We start from the raw sequence: 19,820 nt of genomic DNA on the forward strand, positions 1-19,820 counted from the left end.
AAAAAAAAAAAAAAAAAAAAAAAAAAAAAAATCAGCAAAACAAAAGTCAGATAAATCAACAGTTTGCCTAAAAATATGATGCATGTAGCAGATGAAAAATGGAATATTTCACACGGCTCTAGAAACAGCAGCGCACGTGCAGAAGCCTTAGAAAATGACTGCAAAGCTAAAGATAGGAATGGACTTCATAGCTATATGGTAACAAATCCAAATGGAAGGAAAACCTGGGATAAAGTTTTCCCAAGCATTTAGCAGGACAGCATGACTCCCTTCCAATCGACATCCCGCATCTATATCTAGATTCATAGAGGTCCATGCCAGGAGACATTCTACACATTTTTCAAGAGAAAATGGAAGGAAAATGATTTGATGAAACTCAGTTAAAAACATAATTTTATGTTTCTTTTTTAAGTTGTTGGCTGTTTATTATGAAGCTATTTAAAGTGTTTTCTTTGGTAGTTTATATATACCACAAATCATGGTCATGGAGACTTTGGATGTCAGAAGGATGTGATCCGTATCCTTGGATGACTGAAACACAAAAGCTGAATTTAGGGGGGGCGGGCACTTCAGGTACTATATTTGTACCTTTCAAACAGTCAATCTGTTACTCACATGAGCCCACTTTATTTTTAATAGAGAGGAAGATGTGTTAGGGTGAGGCAGGAGGTATTTCTTTAAAAGGCCAGGAAGGGTGCCTCTCATAGCAGTGCTGTCTTGCTTTGAATGAAAAGATTCAGTCAGAAGTCAACAAGCATTTTATTTATCATAAAAGAAGGTCTCATGCCCAAGGCTGCACAAAATCCTATAATATGAGGGGCCCCCAAGACTAATTAATGTTTCTTCTCTACCTTTCAACTGTAGAGTGCAGAAGAGTAGTTCTCAACCCTGGCCACTCATTTTAAAAAAAAAAGGGCTTAAAAAAATCCCAGTGCCTAGGTCTCACCTCAGACCCATTAAATCAGAATCTCTGAGGATGGGCCCCAGACATCAGTCATTTTAAAAAGTCCTCCAAGTGACTCTAATGTCCACTGTAACCAGCTCTACTTAATGTCTTCCCAACACACGGGTGCTTAAAAAATTAAGGTTTCTGATTATGATGTGTGGAATGACAATTTTATGAGTCAACAGAGGTCTGGAAGTACAAACAGGAAAGGAAATGGTCTCATCAGTGCTGTCTCCTTTACCAAAAGTATGAAATATCATGCTAGATAATTTTAATAGCATGCACTGAAAAGCAGTATTTCTTTGCTTTCATATTTTAAACTGAGAACATAGTAAATATTTTCAGCCATTAAGAGTCTCCTTTATGAATATTCAGGTATATATAATATACTGAAAATAGTAAATATACTGATTTTCTTTATTTACTTCTTAACAAAAATACTCATGTGTATCCCCCTTTCCCCCTCCCTATAAAAACAGCAAAAGTAAGAATGTAAAAGTCCCCTTGGGGAAACGTTTTCACAGGGGCTGACTGGCTTTTGAGAATCTACTCTTTACAACTATTACCGCTATTAAAAATTATAATAACAATGGTGATGTCTAAAATTTGTTGAGTTCTTACTTTGTGCTAGCAACTGTGCTAAGAAATTTACAAATATTTCCTAATGTGATCATCCTGGCCCAAAGGGGTGGGTGATATTATTATCCTCATTTTAAAGATGAGGAAACTCAGAGGTACCTCACGTGTCCAAAGTACTTGGCTGGTAACTGGCAGTGTTGAAATTTAACTATTCTGTTTGCTCCAGAGCCCATGGCCGTAACTGCTATACAGACTGCTTCCAGGGGCAGGCAGCTTACCTACCAGAGTGTACCAGGGATGGAAAAACTATGAGTCAAATGTTTCTCCACTAACAGTGATACTGCTTGGAGATAATAAAATAGTAATAAGCAGATTTAACTTTTCAAAGGTGCTACATGATGACCACTTGGAGCCCCTAAGAGCTAACACAGCACATAATCTCACTCATTCATGTCCATTCTACTTTCGTAGTTTGTAGAGTAGAACCTTAAAGTGGCCTTGCCACACTTGGGGGTGGTTATTTTATTAGTGTCTTTAATTAAAAACACATAAAACTAACAAGAAAGATGGAACAAGGGCATGCAAACACGTACCGTGCTCTAATCTTTCATAGTCTGAATCCAGGAGAAATGTTTTAAAGCGATTAGACACATAGTGGAAAGCCAAGAACTTTAAGTAATAGGGATTGAATTCAAACTCAGTTGGATACTGGTTGTGAACCTGAAACACACAAGGCAAAGAAAATAATAAGAATCAAATGGAACAAAAAGTGGATGCCATGCCACTGAGTGCTGACCTGAAATATGCAGGAGACCATTTGGTCACTGAGTCAACTGAATCCCTACCATGAGTGGAAGTCGGAAAGGAACCAGCCTTTTGACAGACACCATGCTAGGGTTTTTTTTATAAACGTAATCTCATATAATCTCCATAATGACACTGCAAGATAGGCATTATTTTTTTCCGGCTTTATTGAGATATAACTGACATATAACATTGTGTAAGTTTAAGGTGTACAATGTGATGATTTAATACACATCTATTGTGAAATGATTATCACAAGAGGGTTAGTTAACACCTCCATAACCTCATACAATTACCTTTTTTTTTGGTGGTGGTGAGAACATTTAAGATCTACTCTCTTAGCAACTTTCAAGTATAGAATACAGACAGTATTTGTTAACTATAGTCGCCATGTTGTACACTGGATCTCCAGAACTTACTCCTCTTATACCTGGAAGACAAACATCTCTCCATCCCCCCACCCCCAGCCCCTGGTAACCACCATTCTACTCTGTTCCTATGAGTAAGGCTTTTTTAGATTCTACCTATAAGTGAGATCATACAGTATTTATCTTTCTCTGACTTATTTCACTTAGCATAATGCCCTCAGATTCCATCCACATTGCTGCAAATGGCAGGATTTCCTTTTTTCTCATGGCTGAATGAATTTCTCATGTTTATATATATAACATTTTCTTTATCCATTCATCTATAGATGGACACTTAAATTATTTCCACTTCTTGGCTATCGTGAATAATGCTGCAATGAATGTGGAAGTACAGATCTCTCTTTGAAATAATGACTTCACTCCCTCTAATATATCCAGAAGTGGGACTGCTGGGTCATACGGTAGCTCTATTTTGAACTTTCTGAGGGACCTCCATATTGTTTTCCATAGTGGCTGCACCAATTTACATTCCCAACAAGGGTTCCCTTTTCTCCATATCCTCACCAACATTTGTTACCTCTTGTCTTTTTGATAACAGCTATTCTAACAGGAGTGAAGTGATGTCTCATTGTGGTTTCGATTTGTACTCTCCTGATGATTAGTGAGTGATGAACACTTTTTCATGTACCTTTGGCCGTTTGTATGTCTTTGGAAGAATGTCTATTCAGATCCTGTGAAGATGAGAATTATTACCCTCCCCTCCCCCGCTTTACAAATGAGGAAGCTGAAGATGAGCAAGATTAAATAATTTACCCAAGGTCATTCACAGCAACTAGTGAGCCCACATTTGAACCCTGGCTTGCTAGGCTCCTCGGGCTGTGCCTCCTTCACTACTTTATACTGTGCTAGATACTTGATATGCAAATTATCATAAGTTGTGGTTCTTGCTTTCTAGGCATTTGTGGTGTAATAGTGTGTAATACAGTAAGAAAAATTATACTTACAGAAGCTTGGCAGTGACAGGAATGAGAAGAGAAGGTGGTGGTTTGGGGGGACAGCAAGAGACGTTTTCCCGACAAAAGGAATGTCGGGAAATGTAGGGCAATGTAGAAGGAGCCAACAGAGAGAGAATAAACTGTGGAGAAAGAGCTGATAACTAAGAGAGTAATGCCCTGGGAAAGCAAGAATGAATGAGGCTAAGGGTCCAGAAACAGGGAACAGCCTTAAAAATGAGGAGGGACAGAAGAGTAGATAAAAAGAAAGGTATGTTCAAGTGCCAAGGGAAGGGGGAGGAGCTTATGCCTTTTAACATTAATTTTCCATCAGTAACTTAGTGAGGTCACTGGGAGAGGAATAAGGATGAGGGAATGACATGGGAGGGTGGGAGCAAGGCCGAGTCCAGAACGGTTACTGAGCTATAGCATGCTTTAGGCAACCTGTACGCAGACTCCATGGAGCCATCTCATGTTGGCAGAAGATAGGCTGGTGACCTTGTGACGCTCTCCAGTCCACCCAGCAATCTCACCTTTGGATTGCTTACTCTCTCATGACCAATTAGAGAATTTTGCTTGGTTGAGATAAGTTCCAATCATAATTGTATTTACTTAAAAGCTGTTTCAAATGAATACTGCAGGCAGGCTGTCTAAAAGCCAGCTTTCCTCTCCATGTTTTAATTTGGCAATGTAGACCAACACTTGGTCAGCCAAACAGAGCAGACGTGTGCAATATGTTGATTACCCAACAGATCAGTGGGAATTTAAAGTCATGATCTGGATATCAGTGATTTTATCAATGTTTATCATTTGATTAGAAACCTAGTTTTCTGTGACGATTAAAGTTTTTTTCCCCTGTAACGTTTTTTCTGGCTTTTACATTGAACTAAAATTTTAGATCATAAGTAATACAACATAAAATGGATGTTAAGAAGATGTATTAAAACAGAGTTTGACTCTTAAGCAATGGGCTTGTATACTGTGGACCTGCTTTCTTGACCTGAGCCACTGCCCTTCCAGTTGGTTCTGGTCTCCCCAGGACAGGAACGCTTTCCATGAGACAACTGGGATGTGGCTCTGAATAGCGAGGTTGTGCGCCATATTCTATGTTTTAGAACTTAAACTCTTTAGCCTGGGTTCCTGGTTCAGAATCAGTAGCACCACCTCAAGGGGCTGGGGCACACATGACGGACGGGGGTGACCTGGATTGTGGGTGGTGTGACAGAAGAAGGAGACAGGTCCAAGAGGACAGAACTTGGTTCTCTACCAATCTGAGAATCTCAGGGAGGAGAATCTGCAACGTGCTCGGGCAGGGTGAGCTCCAAGAACAACTTTGCCCCAGCAGCCCCTGGAATAAACCTTGGTAGTCACAGGCCAGACCCTTGGCTCACTGTGTCCAGGGGAAGAAGAGTTCAGGGCTATTTCCACGGACCCAGAGTCCATGACAGTTCTAAAAACTCTTTTAAAAACTTATTAAACAAAGCTCCAGAATAACAAAACATTTCTCTCAATGACTGTTCTCCATAAAAACCACTTGCCTCACACATAACTGTATCTTTCCTTGATTATTCTGATATTTAATATGCTTAGGAATACAATTTTAATGACCCACTTCTGAGGTAAAGTACAATGGAAATGATAATGAATACGACCTTAAGTTGAACTTACAGGCATTTCAGGGAGATCAGATGCTAGAACTAGAAGCAAAACTCCTCTACAAGTGGAAAAATGCTTTCATAGCCCACTGTACTGAGTGACTGGCCTCACCACAAACCCTGCACTCCACAATTACGTTAGAAAAGCTAGACACTTCTCCAAGGCCGCTGGCACCAGCCTTGCTTGAATTGGAATTGGTGCTTAGAAAACATTAAGGTGTGAGAGCTTAGGGGCAGCAGTGTCTGCATCTGTGTGCCACAATGGCACCTGCAGTTGCTAACTGCTTGGGGAAAAAAAACAGTCTGTCCCGATACTGGAGTTAGTTATCAGGTCTGTTGGAAGTGGAAGAGAAGATGCTGAACAATTTGTTTGTTTGTTTTTTTTTTACTGTGTAGCAACAGTTTAAGCAACAAGCATATGAAAATTTCTTCAATGAAAAAAAAAAAATCAAATTGACCTGAGTCAAATGCCGGGTTGATTAATGCCTAGATAACCACATTTGGAATCCGACATTAAGAAATACAAGGGATTTTCTGAAATGTTTTTTTACAAGGGATTTTCTGAAATGTCTTTTTACCATAATGAGAAACAAGGGCCTGATTGTATTCACAAGACAAAATCTGGTGCTTTCTCCACCATTTAGTCCTACATCCCAGGAACTCAATTTGTCCAGTTAATTGGCTGTTTTTTCCTCGTCAGTGGGACACCTGGCCTCTTCTGCTGTATCCCACCACAGTGGTCTCCACAAGGCACAATCCACGTGCTTCCTTCTCCTTCTGTTAAGTATTGTTTTAATAGATTAAATGGGATCAGGCCAAAGAGACTGCCTCTAAGAACTTATTACAGGGAATGCATGAGAGTTTAGAGGTTTGTTAGCTGCAGGATTTTTTTTTTAACAACTGTAATGAGGTATAATTGACATACAATAAGCTGCATATATTTAAAGTGTACAATTTGATACCTTCTGACATCTCCACACATCTGTGAAATCATCACCACAATCGACATAGTGAACATATCATCCATAACTCCCAAAAGTTTCCTTGTGCTCCTTTTACATCTTCCTGCACCCTCCTCTGCAAGCAATGACTGATTTGCTTTTTGTCATTACAGATTAATTTGCATTTACTAGAACTTTATATAAATGGAATCATAAGTATGTACTCTTTTTTTGTATGCCTTCTTTAAGCATAATTATTTGAGATGCATCCATGTTGTTGGGTGAGCAGTAGTAAATTCCCTTCTACAGCTAAGTAGTATTCTACTGCATGGATATACCACAATTGGTTTATTCATTCACCTGTGGATGGACATTGGGTTGCTTCTAGATTTTCCCTTATTACATATAATGTTGTTGTGAACAGTTATGTATGAGTCTTTTTATGGGCATAAGGACTTCATTTCTCTTGTGTAACTGCCTAGGAATGGAATGCTGAATCACCTGGTAGGTAGGTATGTTTAAGTTTTTAAGAACTGTTTTCTCAAACAATGGTATTATTTTATATTCCCACCAGCAGTGTTAGAAAGTTCCAGTTCTTCCACATCCTTGCTAACACTTGGGGTGGTCAGTTTTAAAATTTTAGTCATTAAAATAGGTATTTAGTAATATCTTATTTTGATTTTAAGTTGCATTTCCTGATGATAAATGATGTCAAGTATCTTCATGTGCTAATTTTTCACCTATATATCTTTGATGAAGTCAGTATAAATGTTTTGCCATTAAAAAAAATAGGTTGGTTGTTTCTTATATATTGTTTTGAGAATTCTTTATATATTCTGGATACGAGTCCTCCAGCAGACATGATTTGCAAATGTTTTCTCCCACTCTGTGATTTGTCTTTTCATTTTCATAACAGTGATTTTTGAAGAACAAACGGTTTTAATTTTGATGAAGTCCAATTTATCAATTTTTTCTTTTATGGATGATGCTTTTGGTGTTGAATCTAAGATATCCTTGCCTAATAACCCAAGATCACAAGGATTTCTTCCTATGTTTTCTTCTAGAAGTTTTATAGTAGAACTTACATTTAAGATCTATGATCCCTTTTGAATTAATTTTTATATTGATGCAAGGTATGGGTCAAAGTTAATTTTTTTTTGCATCTGGAAATCCAATTGTCTGGTACCATTTGTTGAAAAGACTAGTTTTTCTCTACCTAGTGCTTTAAATTTTTTTAATTAAATTTTTTTTATTGAAATATAGCTGATTTTCAATGTTGTATTAGTTTCTGGTGTACGGCAAAGTGGTTCAGTTTTATATATATATATATATATATATATATAATGGTTTATTACAGGACATCGAATACAGTTCCCTGTGCTATATATATAGTAGGACCTTGCTTTTTATCTGTTTTAAATGTAGTAGTTTGTATCTGCTAATCCCAAACTCTTAATTTATCCCTCCCCACCCCCTTTACCCTTTGGTAACCATAAATTTGTTTTCTAGGTCTGTGAGTCCGTTTTTGCTTTGTAAATAAGTTATTTGTATCATATTTTAGATTCCACAAATAAGTAACATCGTATTTCTACCTATTACTTTTGCATCTTTGTCAAAAATCAGTTGTCCATATATCATATATGTATGGAACTATTTCTGGACTGTATTCCATTGATCTGTTTGTCTATCTTTGTACCAATTAGCACACTGTCTTGATTATTATACCTTTATAATAAAATCAGATAGTGCTAGTCCTCCACTTTTGTTCTTTTTCAAAGTTGTTTTGGCTACTCTATATCCTTTGCACTTCCATATGGATTTTAGAATAAGTTTGCCAATTTCTACAAAATAGCCTCCTAGGAGTTTTATTGTGATTACACTGAATCTTTAGATTAATTTGGGGAGACTGACATCTTAACAACATTGAGTTTTCTGATCCATGAACAACAGGTATTTCTTGATTTATTTAGGTCTTTAATTTCTCTTAGTAATGTTTTATAGTTTCAGTGTCCAGGTCTTTAATGTATTTTGCTAGATTTCTTTCATGTTTTTTGATACTGCTGTAAATGGTAATGATTTTTAAGTTTCAGTTTTCCAATGGTTTATTGCCAGTATTGATTTTTGTATACTGAGCATGTATTCTGCAGCCTTGCTAAAGTCATTTATTCTAGTAGCTTTTTTTTCCTTTTTTTTTTGGGGGGGGGGATAGATTCCATGGACAATCATGTTGTTTGTGAATAAAGATAGTTTTACTTCTCCCCTTCTAGCGTGGATGTCTTTTTAAAATCACTTAATTTTTTCCCCAAATGTTCAATTTAATTAAAAAAAATTTATTTTGGCTGTGCCAGGTCTTAGTTGTAGCACGAAGGATCTTCATTGTGGCATGTGGACTCTTAGTTGTGGCATGCGGACTTCTTAGTTGTGGCATGCAGACTCTTAGTTGCGGCATGAGGGATCTAGTTCCCTGACCAGGAATGAAACCTGGGCCTCCTGCATTGCAATCGTGGGGTCTTACCCACTGGACCACCAGGGAAGTCCTATGAATGTCTTTATTATTACCATTTTCTTGCCTTATTGCATGGCTATGACCTTTAGTACAATGTTGAATAGAGGTGGTGAAGCAGGCATTCACGTCTTGTTCCTGATCTTAGGAGGAAAGTGTTCAGTCTTTCACTATTAAGTATGATGTTAGCTGTACTTTTTTTTTTAATAGATACTATTTTTAGTTTGAGAAGATTCCTGAGAATTTTCACAAGGAATGGATATTATATTTTGTCAAATGCTTTTTCTGCATCTATTGAGATGATGTATGTTTTTTTTTAAAGTTCCTTAATATGGTAAGTTACATTGATTGATTTCAAATGTGAAACTGTGCATTCCTGGAATAAACCCCATTTGACAATGGTATATTACCTTTTAAATATATTGTTGAATTTGATTTGCTGAAATTTTGTTTAGAAAATTTGAATCTATGATCATCAGGGATACTGATCTATAGTTTTCTTTTCCTGTCTTTGTCAGACTTGGGTAATGCTGGCCTCATAGACTGAGTTGGGAAGTACTCCCTTTGCTTAAATTTTCTGTTAAGAGTTTTTGTAGAACTGCTATTATTTCTTCCTTAAATACTTGGTAGAATTTCCCAGTGAAGCCACCTAGGCCTGAAGTTTTCAGTGTGGAAAGATTTTAACTACAATTTCAATTTCCTTAACGGACATTAGCATATTCAAGTTATGTATTTCTTCTTGAGTGAGTGGGGTAGTTCGTGTCTTTCAAGGCATTTGTCCATTTCAACTAAATTTTTAATTTTATTGATGCACAATTGTTCACAATATTCCCTTATGGTCCTTTTAATATCTGTAGAATCTGTAGGGATGTTATCATTCTCATTTCTAATATTGGTAACTTGTGTCTTTTCTTTGATCAGTCTGGCTAGAGGTTTATTAATTTTATTGATCTTTTCAAACAAAAGCTTTTGGTTTCATTAGTTTTCTTCTTGGCCACAAGATCTGGGGGGCCTAAAGGCAAGTCTGTTTCAAATAAATTTAGCCTTATTGTATTATGTAGAATTGGGAATGACAGGCATCTCAGCCTATAAATTAATTCTATGTGAGCATTTCCCCAAATATGCTGATGAATATAGTTTTAGGCCTCTTTCAGTCATCATCTGGATTCTGTTGTTCAAAATAATTTTACATTTATCTTGATGAAGAGAAAAAATATACAGATTTAAAATACTGAGACTAAGCTGTTTGAGGCATTTTGGTTTTGTTTTCCATTATGGAGTAAAATCTGCCAATTTCACTTATTTATAGGAAGAGAATCTGAAATGGAATTTGGAGAAATATGAACTTATAGGGTCTTATTTTTTGCCCATATGCCATTAAGTACTTTGTAAAATTTAAAGGCCCATAAAAATAAGCTATGACTCAAATCCCAGGAAAGATCAACATTTTGGGAATAAAATATAATAAGTTAAAATTGGATTTTGCTTTCAGGAATTAGAAATATTAAGCTACAAGAGACCCTATATTTAATGGTATCAACATTTTAAAAATTATGGGTATGTTAGACACACCCTAGAAAAATAGGTAGCTAACATTAGTTTTTGTTATTTCACAGATTAAGATTTAATAAACATTAATTGTATACCTTCTGTACTGTGCCAATCACTTCACATAAGATTTTTAATCCTTCTGAGATATATACATATATAAAGAAATTGAAGCACAGAGAGGCTGAATAATTTGTTAAAGATCAAAAGTTAGTAAATGAGACTGATAGGCAAACTCAGACTTACTTTATGGGCTCAGATATTAAAAGCTTTAATGTGAAGTTGCTTTGTTATAAATCAGCTTGGAGTATGTCAACTTTTGACAATTTTCAGCTGACTGGGAAGCAGGCAGACACCAGAAACTCTTAAATACACCATGAATCAATTAACTGCAGTGATTTTGCCAATATGCATGGATAAATTTTAGAGTAATAGACCTGTGTGAGGGCGACTTAGCTGCTCACACATGCACTCACAGGGAAAGCTCATATCTTTAAAAGGCAAATAGGTTTTCTCTTTGGAATAGGACCTAGCATAGTGCTGGCATATGGTAACTGTAGGGAGAATCATACCACAAAGCCAGACCGGAGTGAGTCAATTTACAATTTGAATAAACTTCAAAGGCAAAGTTATAACTGTTACTTGCTTTTCTCAAAGTAGGAAATAATGAGGAAGTTCTAAGACGCACTCAAAGATTTACTCTAATGCTGGAATAGAGGAGATGCTTTTGTATACATCATGCTTTCATTCATATTATACATGTCTTTTCCCTTAGTATTATATTTTAAAAAGAAATTTTAGGTAAAAAAAATTTTTTTTTTGTATTTGGATGTATTTTCCTTCTGAATTTGGTTCAACTATTTTAAGAAAAGGAAGCATCCTGTAATGATATCATTTGAGCTAAGCCAATTTCTTTTAGAAGCAACAAAACATCTGCCAGATGTTGCTATTATGAAACTGTGATCTAGCATTTATAATTCATCTGACACCTGGATACACTGGCACAAACAATGGCTTTTTATATGATGAGGCAGTTCTAATTTGAGATCAGCGCTTCATCTGTTTTCTTTGTAACTCTATTAGTACTAATGGGCAAGTCTAGGCATACGTCCATGGACTGCCTTTTGGCATTCCGCATGTTAGAAAAGGTTAATAAGCAGGGAACACATTCCACCTGGGGAAGTTTTGCTAGCTGCTGCATAATTTTGCACTTATTTTTTAAAATGTCATTGAGGCTTGGCTCTGTTTTGTGCTCCTGAGAGACTGAGGATAGCACTAATTCGAACTGTCTGGCAAAAGCCAGAGTCATGTAAAGCATTAGTGTTCACTTGAAAGGTATTTGAAGAAGGCATTTTTTAATGCCTAAAACCATTATGTAGGAGATGATGAAACGCTATCTTATAATTAAGTCAGCAAGAATCAAAAGCTCTATTTGTTAACTATAGTCTTCTGTTTTTGAATGAATAAATTGTCCCTTTTCAGCACAAAATAATCTACTTCACCAAAACTGACACCTCTCATAGCCAAAGCATTCTTTAAATACTGCAATTAATGTCATACACTCACTTTGCCATGACTTGCCTGAACTCAGGTTATTATGTGTGAGAGTATTAAGTTGAAGGGTTCAGACAAAGTTTGAAAAATTTATATTTTAATTTTTTTTTTAATGTAGTATGACCAGATTTGAAATCATACTAAAGGGGTCTTCAGATCCAGAACAATATTATTTTCTACAGTTTGTGAAGCATTCACCTACAAATAATTGAGTTTTCATTAAAAGTCAACTTTTGTTTTCAGTTTCAGAACTAACTGAAATTTCTTACTGATTGTGAGGAGATTCTTTTGCTGACTCTAATATTTAGGTATGCAGAATTCTGCCAGTTGAATATGGGTATTTAACACATTTAATACTGTATTTAACTTAAGCCAAATTCAGCCATACAAACTCAGTCCCCAGCAACTCTCCCTCAATTAAAGGAAAGGAATTTTTAAAAGGTAAAAGTTGAAAACGAGGTGGGGAGAAAGGGAGGGGAGACAGTAGCAGGCCAAGAAAATTCAGAAAGATGGAAAACAGAAGGAAGCATAGCAGAAAATGACAGGAGATGAGAAGCTACACTGGGATGAAAATGATTTGCAAAGGTAACAGTTTGCCCTGTAAACCCAGAAAGGCTCAGGAGTCAGAGGCCCAAGTCCTGTATAGGAGGAAAAGGGGGGCTAAAAATGAGAACTAGTTTTAAGTCTAGAGAGGCAGTGGTGAGACCTCCAGGGTCCTTTCCTATCGCATGTAGTCTTTCCTACCTCATGACTACCTTCTTGCAAGCAAGAGATTAGAGGTTTGTTCTCTGGAAAAACCAAACTTGATAAGTTCTGGACTTGGGAACACCATGCACAACTGGGTTAATGATGAGACTGAAAACAGTACAGAAAAAGTAAAACTCTGCACACTTAACTGGGATTTCCCTGGACCAGGCAGCCAGGGTTATAAGTACTTTCTGGGTATCACAATGGCAAATTTTTCTCGAGAGAACTAGAGAGCTGCTGTTTTTTTTTTTTTTTTTTTTTTTTTTAAAACCTCCAGTTTACTAAGAAGTTGGACTTACTAATTAAAATTTTTTTTTCATATTCAGTGAAGTATAATTTAAATATACTAAAATTTCCCTATTTTAAGCCTACAGGTTGATTAGTTTTGGTCACTGTTCATTTGGTTATACATTTGTATAACCACCACCACAGTGAGGTTACAGAACAGTTCCCTCATCCTATAAAGTTTGCTCATGTCCTTCCAGAGTCGACCCCCTCCCCTGACCACTGGTGCCAGGCAACCACTGATCTGTTTTTCTACCACTACCATTTTGCCTTTTGTAGGGTTTCCTATAAATGAAATCATATATTGTGTAGTCTGTAGTCTTTTTTACCCATTTTCCCCATTTTTATTGAGAAATAATTGGCATACATCACTGTATAGGTTTAACGCTACAGCATGATCGTTTGAATTACATATACTGTGAAATGATGACCACAATAGGTTTAGTTAACATCCACCATCTCATATAAATAAAAAGAAAAAAAATTTTCTCCTTGTGATGAGATTTTTTCTTTTCTTTTATAAATTTATTTACTTTTGGCTGCATTGTGTCTTCGTTGCTATGTGCAGGCTTTCTCTAGTTGCGGTGAGCAGGGACTACTCTTTGTTGCGGTGAGCGGGCTTCTCATTGCCGTGGCTTCTCTTGTTGTGGAGCACAGGCTCTAGGCACATGGGCTTCAGTAGTTGTGGCACTCAGGCTCAGTAATTGTGGCTCGCGGGCTCTAGAGCGCAGGCTCAGTGGTTGTGGCACATGGGCTTAGCTGCTGCATGGCATGTGGTATCTTCCTGGACCAGGGCTTGAACCTGTGTCCCCTGCATTGGCAGGCAGATTCTTAACCACTGTGCCACCAGGGAAGTCCCTTATGATGAGATTTATCTGACTTTTTTCATTGATCATGATTTTAAGACTCATCCATATTGTTGTGTATATCCTGTGTCCCTTGGCAGGCAGATTCTTAACCACTGTGCCACCAGGGAAGCCCCTTATGATGAGATTTATCTGACTTTTTTCATTGATCATGATTTTAAGACTCATCCATATTGTTGTGTATATTAACATTTCATTCCTTTTGCTTGCTGAGTAGTATTCCATTGCATGCATGTACCAGAATTTGTTCATCTGTTCACCAGCTGATGGACAACTGGTTTGTTTTTCATGCTACCCCTTTATAGTCACACCCATTCCCCTCCCCCACTATCTCCAAACACAACCAATAATTTATTCTCTATCTCTATAATCTTGTCATTTTGAGAATGTTATATAAATGTAATCATACAGTATGTGACCACTGGAGATTGCGTTTTCTTCACTCAACATCATGCTCTTGAGATCCATTCAAATTGTCGCTTGTATCAGCAGCTCACCCCTTTTCATTGCTGAGTAGTGTTCCATGGTATGGATGCACCAGTTTGTTTAGCCATTTACCTGTTTCAGGACATTTTGTCCCCTCCCTCCTGCAATTTCTGGCTATTATAAATACAACTTCTGTAACAATACTTTCATATTTGAACCAAGTTTCTTATAAAAAGCATACTGTTACGTCATGTTTTATTTAGACCAGTTCCATTTTTTTTTTTTTTTTTGCGGTACGCGGGCGTCTCACTGTCGTGGCCCCTCCCACTGCACAGCACAGGCTCCGGACGCGCAGGCCCAGTGGCCATGGCTCATGGGCCCAGCCGCTCCGCGGCATGTGGGATCCTCCCAGACCAGGGCATGAACCCGTGTCCCCTGCATCGGCAGGTGGACTCTCAACCACTGTGCCACCAGGGAAGCCCAGACCAGTTCCATTTTTAATGCAATTATTGGTATGTTAGGGCTGAAGTCTGTCATTTTACTTTTTGTCTTCAGTTTTTTCTATTTGTTTTTCTTTCTGTTTTATTTTCCCTGCCTTCTGTGGATTACTTGAACATTTTTTAGAATTTTATTTTGATTTATTTATAGTGTTTTTGAGTGTATGTCTTTATGTAGCTTTTTTAGTGGTCATTCTGGGTATTACATTACATATCTTGTTACGGTCGACTGGTGTTGACATTTTAGTGAAATGTAGAAACCTTACTTCCCTTTACATCCCTTTGTGCTCCCCCACTTATAATTGTCTTAACTGTTTCCTCTACATATGTTGAGAACATCAAAAACTGTTATTAATTTTTGCTTCAACCATCAATTTAGAAAACTGAAGAGGAGAAAAGTCTATTGTATTTATCCATATTTTACTTTCTGTTGTTCTTTTTTCCTTCCTGATATCCCAAGATTCCTTCTTTTATCATTTATTTTCTGCTTGAATAATTTCCTTTAGCCATTTACATCTATGATCCATTTCAGGTAAATTTCTGTGAATGATGTAAGGGCCAGGGTTCATACTTTTCTATATAGATATACAGTTATTCCAGTACCATTTGTTGAAAAGTTTCCTTTCCCCATGTCTCGTTTTATAATTGTTTTCTGTGGGGGAAGTTGTCATTAGAGTTTTAATGCCTCATTTGCGGAAACAGCAGTTAAACTTACTTCCTTTAAACTTTATTTCACCCTTTGAAATCTGAGGATGTTACCTCAACATATTATATGAAAAAGGGACAGTTACAAACTTTTATTTCAGCCATAAAAAAGGTTTAAGTTAATTTTAGTATAAAAATATGTGAAACCAAAAATATGGATATTTTTAAATGCCTATGGATGATATCTTAAAATACTCAGTAAAGAAGTTTGTAAACAAGTGTCCTATTCTCAGTTTAATTCTTTTAAAAAAGTTGACATGGGAATTCCCTGGCAGTCCAGTGGTTAGGACTCCATCCGTGCCTTCACTACCAAGGGCCTGGGTTCAATCCCTGGTCAGGGAACTAAGAACCTGCAAACAAAGCAGTGTGGGGGGAAAAAAAAAAAAAAGTTGACATGGGTTCAGTTTAATTCTTATTAAAAAAAGTCTACATGGGTGACTTTACCTGCCATTCCTCTCATTCCACACTGTTTTGATTACTGCAGCTTTGTAGTATTGTCTGAAGTCTGGGACAGTTATGCCTCCTGCTTTGTTTTTTTTCCCTCAGAATTGCTTTGGCAATTCTGGGTCTTTTATGGTTCCATATAAATTTTTGGATCATTCTAGTTGTGTGAAAAATGTCATGGGTAATTTGATAGGGATTGCATAAATCTGTAGGTTGCTTTGGGTAGTATTGCCATTTTAACAATATTAATTCTTCCAACCCAAGAGCATGGGATATCTTTCCATTTCTTTGAGTCCTCCTTAATTTCCTTTATTAATGTTTTATAGTTCTCAGTGTAAAAGTCTTTCACCTCCTTGGTCAAGTTTATTCCTAGGTTTTTGGGGGTTTTTTGGTGCAATTTTAAAAGGTACTTTTTTTTTTTTTTTTTACATTCCCTTTCTATTTCATAGTTAGTGTAAAGAAATACAACTGATTTCTGAATGTTAATCTTGTGTCCTACTACTTTGCTGAATTCATTTATTAGATCTAGTAGTTTTTGTGTAGAATCCTTAGGGTTTTCTATATGTAGTATCATGTCATCTGCATATAGTGACAATTTTACCTCTTCCCTTCTAATTTGAATATGTTTTATTTCTTTTTCTTGTCTGATTGCTGTGGCTAGGACTTCCAATACTATGTTGAATAGAAGGGGTGAGAGTGGGCATCCTTGTCTTGTTCCAGATTTTAGTAGGAAGGCTTTCAGTTTTTCACCATTGAGTATTACATTGGCTGTGGGTTTGTCATAAATACCTTTCATTATGTTGACATATGTTCCCTGTGTACCCACTTTGGTAAGAGTTTTTATCATGAATGGATGTTGAATTTTGTCAAATGCCTTTTCTGCATCCATTGAGATGATCATGTGGTTTTTGACTTTTCTTAATGTGGTGTATTACACTGATTGATTTGCATATGTTGAACCATCCTTGTGAACGTGTGATGAACCTCACTTGGTTGTGGTGTATGATCTTTTTTATGTGTTGTTGGATTTGGTTTCCTAATATTTTGTTGAGAATTTTTGCATCTATATTCATCAAAGATATTGCCCTGTAATTTTCTTTTTTGGTGGGATCTTTGTCTGGTTTTGGCATCAGGGTGATGGTGGCATCATAGAATGTCTTTGGGAGTGTTCCCTTCTCTTCAGTCTTTTGGAAGAGTTTGAGAAGAATCCGTATGAGTTCTTCTTTGTATGTTTGGTAGAATTTGCCTGTGAAGCTATCTGGTCCTGGCCTTTTGTTTGCAGGGAGTTTTTTTAAATTACAGATTCTATTTTACTTCTAGTGATCAGTCTGTTCAAATTATCTATTTCTTCTTGATTCAATTTAGGTGGGCTGTATGTTTCTAGAAAGTTGTCCATTTCTTCTAGGTTGTCAAATTTGTTGGCATATAATTGTTCATAGAATTCTCTTATTTTTTTTGTATTTCTGTGATATCAGTTGAGATTTCTCCTTTTTCATTTCTTTTTTCTCTTTGGGTTCTCTCTCTCTCTTCTTCTTGGTGAGCCTGGCCAGGTTTGACAATTTTGTTTACCCTTTAAAAGAACCAGCTCTTGGTTTGATTTTTTCTGTTTATTTATTTTTAATCCCTATATGTTCTTCAAGTGTGAACACCACATTATGAAGATTGTGATTTTAATTTTTAAAGCTATCCACTTTTATATGCCAAAGACATTAAAAGCAAGTCAACTGCTTCATCTGGTATTCAACTGAATAAAGAGTTGATTTTTTTTTTCTTTTTATAAATTTATTTATTTATTCTTGGCTGTGTTGGGTCTTCATTGCTGGGCACGGGCTTTCTCTAGTTGCAGCGAGTGGGGGCTACTCTTTGTTGTGGTGCTTGGGCTTCTCATTGCAGTGGCTTCTCTCGCTGTGGAGCATGGGCTCTAGGTGTGTGGGCTTCAGTAGTTGTGGCACATGGGCTCAGTAGTTGTGGCTCACAGGCTCTAGAGCACAGGCTCAGTAGTTGTGGCGCACAGGCTTAGTTGCTCTGCGGCATGTGGGATCTTCCCGGACCAGGGATCGAACCCGTGTCCCCTGCACTGGCAGGCGGATTCTCCACCACTGTGCCACCAGGGAAGCCCAAGAGTGATATTATTTCAATGCAGGGGTAAAACTGGTTGAGTGTACTTATTAAGACAACAGAGGCATCCAGTGAGGGAGCCTTAAGAACATTTCAAGTGAAATTTTGACATTATTGTATTCAAATTGGATGTGAGGAAGAGTAATTCTTTAAGAAATGTGGAGCCACTGAAAGTTTTTGTTTGTCTGCTTTAAAGGTTTTTTGTAAAAGAGAGTAACAGCTTCATATCTGAGCATTCAGAAGATGTTATTAGCAACTCAGGACATCCTAGATGGTCTTGATGAAGGGTGGTGAGAGCCTCAACAAGGCTGAACCAGGTGGTCATTCAAATTTTCATTTATACGTATTTATTGAGGGTCTACTGCATTCCAGAGACTAAAATTATAATTGCACTAGGTATTAGGGATATGAAGATTAATATAACATAGACCCTTCTCCCAAGAATTCTCAGTCTAAGTAGAAGGCAACAGACATGTACAAATAGATAGATGCTAGTGTACAGATGCCACCGAAGAAGTCTGTACACGGTTCATAAGAATACAAATGAAGGGGCCAGGAAAAGGTTCAAAGATTACTTAGAAAGAATCATGGAATAAAATATAGTGCTGAGAACAGTGCCTGGTGCACAGTAAGCGGTCAAGAAATATCAGTAATGATGACTGCAGATGGTAGTGGGATATAGGCATGAAGGCAGGAAATAGCCTGTGCATAGCATAATAAGACAGTGTGCAGGATAAGAAGTGCTTTCATGAAGAACTCGTATGCGTTCAGCTATATCCGGAAGTGAGAAAAAATGCTTGCTCCTCTCCTTTAGTCTCGGTTAAGCTTTCTGTTTCAGAGACAATGGGCTTCAAACTTCTCCCTCATGTACTTGCTGAAAGATGTCTGAATAAAAAAGCTAATATTCAAACAGGAAGCAAATATATAATTTGCTGCAAGGAGTTTAAAAGTATAAGCTCAACCTTGTGACCAGCTTCTCCAGATACTACTCAAATCAACTAAAATTATTCAATAGGTCTTTTCTTTAAGAAGCTGATTGGAGCAATCAAAAACATAACCTCCAGTGTTTGTGTATGTAGGGGATGGGGTCGATGGAAAAGTCACTGCTAATGGGTATGGAGTTTGTTTTGGGGTGATAAAATAATCTGAAATTGCTTGTGGTAATTGCACAACTCTGAAATGTACTAAAAACTACTGAATTACACACTTTAAATACATTTTTTAAAAATTATGAAGTGAATTGATAAAGCTGATCAAGTGATTAATGGAATAAAAAACAAAACATAACCATACATAAGATGACCTAGTTCCAATACTGGTTCCTAAAAACATTTTTACTTTTCTTTCCAACAGATACTTGAGGCCAATGTATTTCAATTTCAAAGAGGCTCACACTGTTCTGACAAATATGTTTGACATGCCAGAACCCATTCACTGTTGTGGTGCAGATGAAACAGGCTAAAAGTGTCAACCTTACTTTTTCTAGGCCATTTTAGCCACTGGTGCCAATGCCTTCAACTTGTAAACCCAGTGCCATCCAATTCTCAAGCCCAATACTGACCAAGGCCTGAGATGAAGGTAAGAGGGAGCCCAGAGCATTCACATCTCCCCCACTCCCAGCTCCCACTGGGTTTGACTGGATTATATACCTGGGTTTCTGTCTGGCCTCTTTTTTTAAAAATAAATTTATTTTATTTATTTATTTTTGGCTGCGTTGGGTCTTCGTTGCTGCACGCGGGCTTTCTCTAGTTGTGGTGAGCGGGGGCTACTCTTTATTGCGGTGTGCAGGCTTCTCATTGCAGTGGCTTCTCTTGTTGCGGAGCACGGGCTCTAGGTGCATGG

The 19,820-nt window shown here is 37.2% G+C and overlaps 1 protein-coding gene across 2 annotated transcripts in view; it reads right to left on the reverse strand.

Moving 5' to 3' along the window:
* SBF2 (SET binding factor 2) overlaps positions 1 to 19,820 on the reverse strand; it is a 472,364-nt gene that overhangs the window by 11,108 nt on the left and 441,436 nt on the right. For both annotated transcript variants that reach the window (XM_007471388.1, XM_007471387.1), the window contains one exon: positions 2,119 to 2,245. In XM_007471388.1, coding sequence (XP_007471450.1) covers positions 2,119 to 2,245 — 127 coding nt within the window. The remainder of the gene's footprint in view (positions 1 to 2,118; positions 2,246 to 19,820) is intronic.

This window comes from Lipotes vexillifer, unplaced genomic scaffold (assembly GCF_000442215.2).
Source record: "Lipotes vexillifer unplaced genomic scaffold, Lipotes_vexillifer_v1.1 scaffold6, whole genome shotgun sequence".
Classification (NCBI taxonomy): domain Eukaryota; kingdom Metazoa; phylum Chordata; class Mammalia; order Artiodactyla; family Lipotidae; genus Lipotes; species Lipotes vexillifer.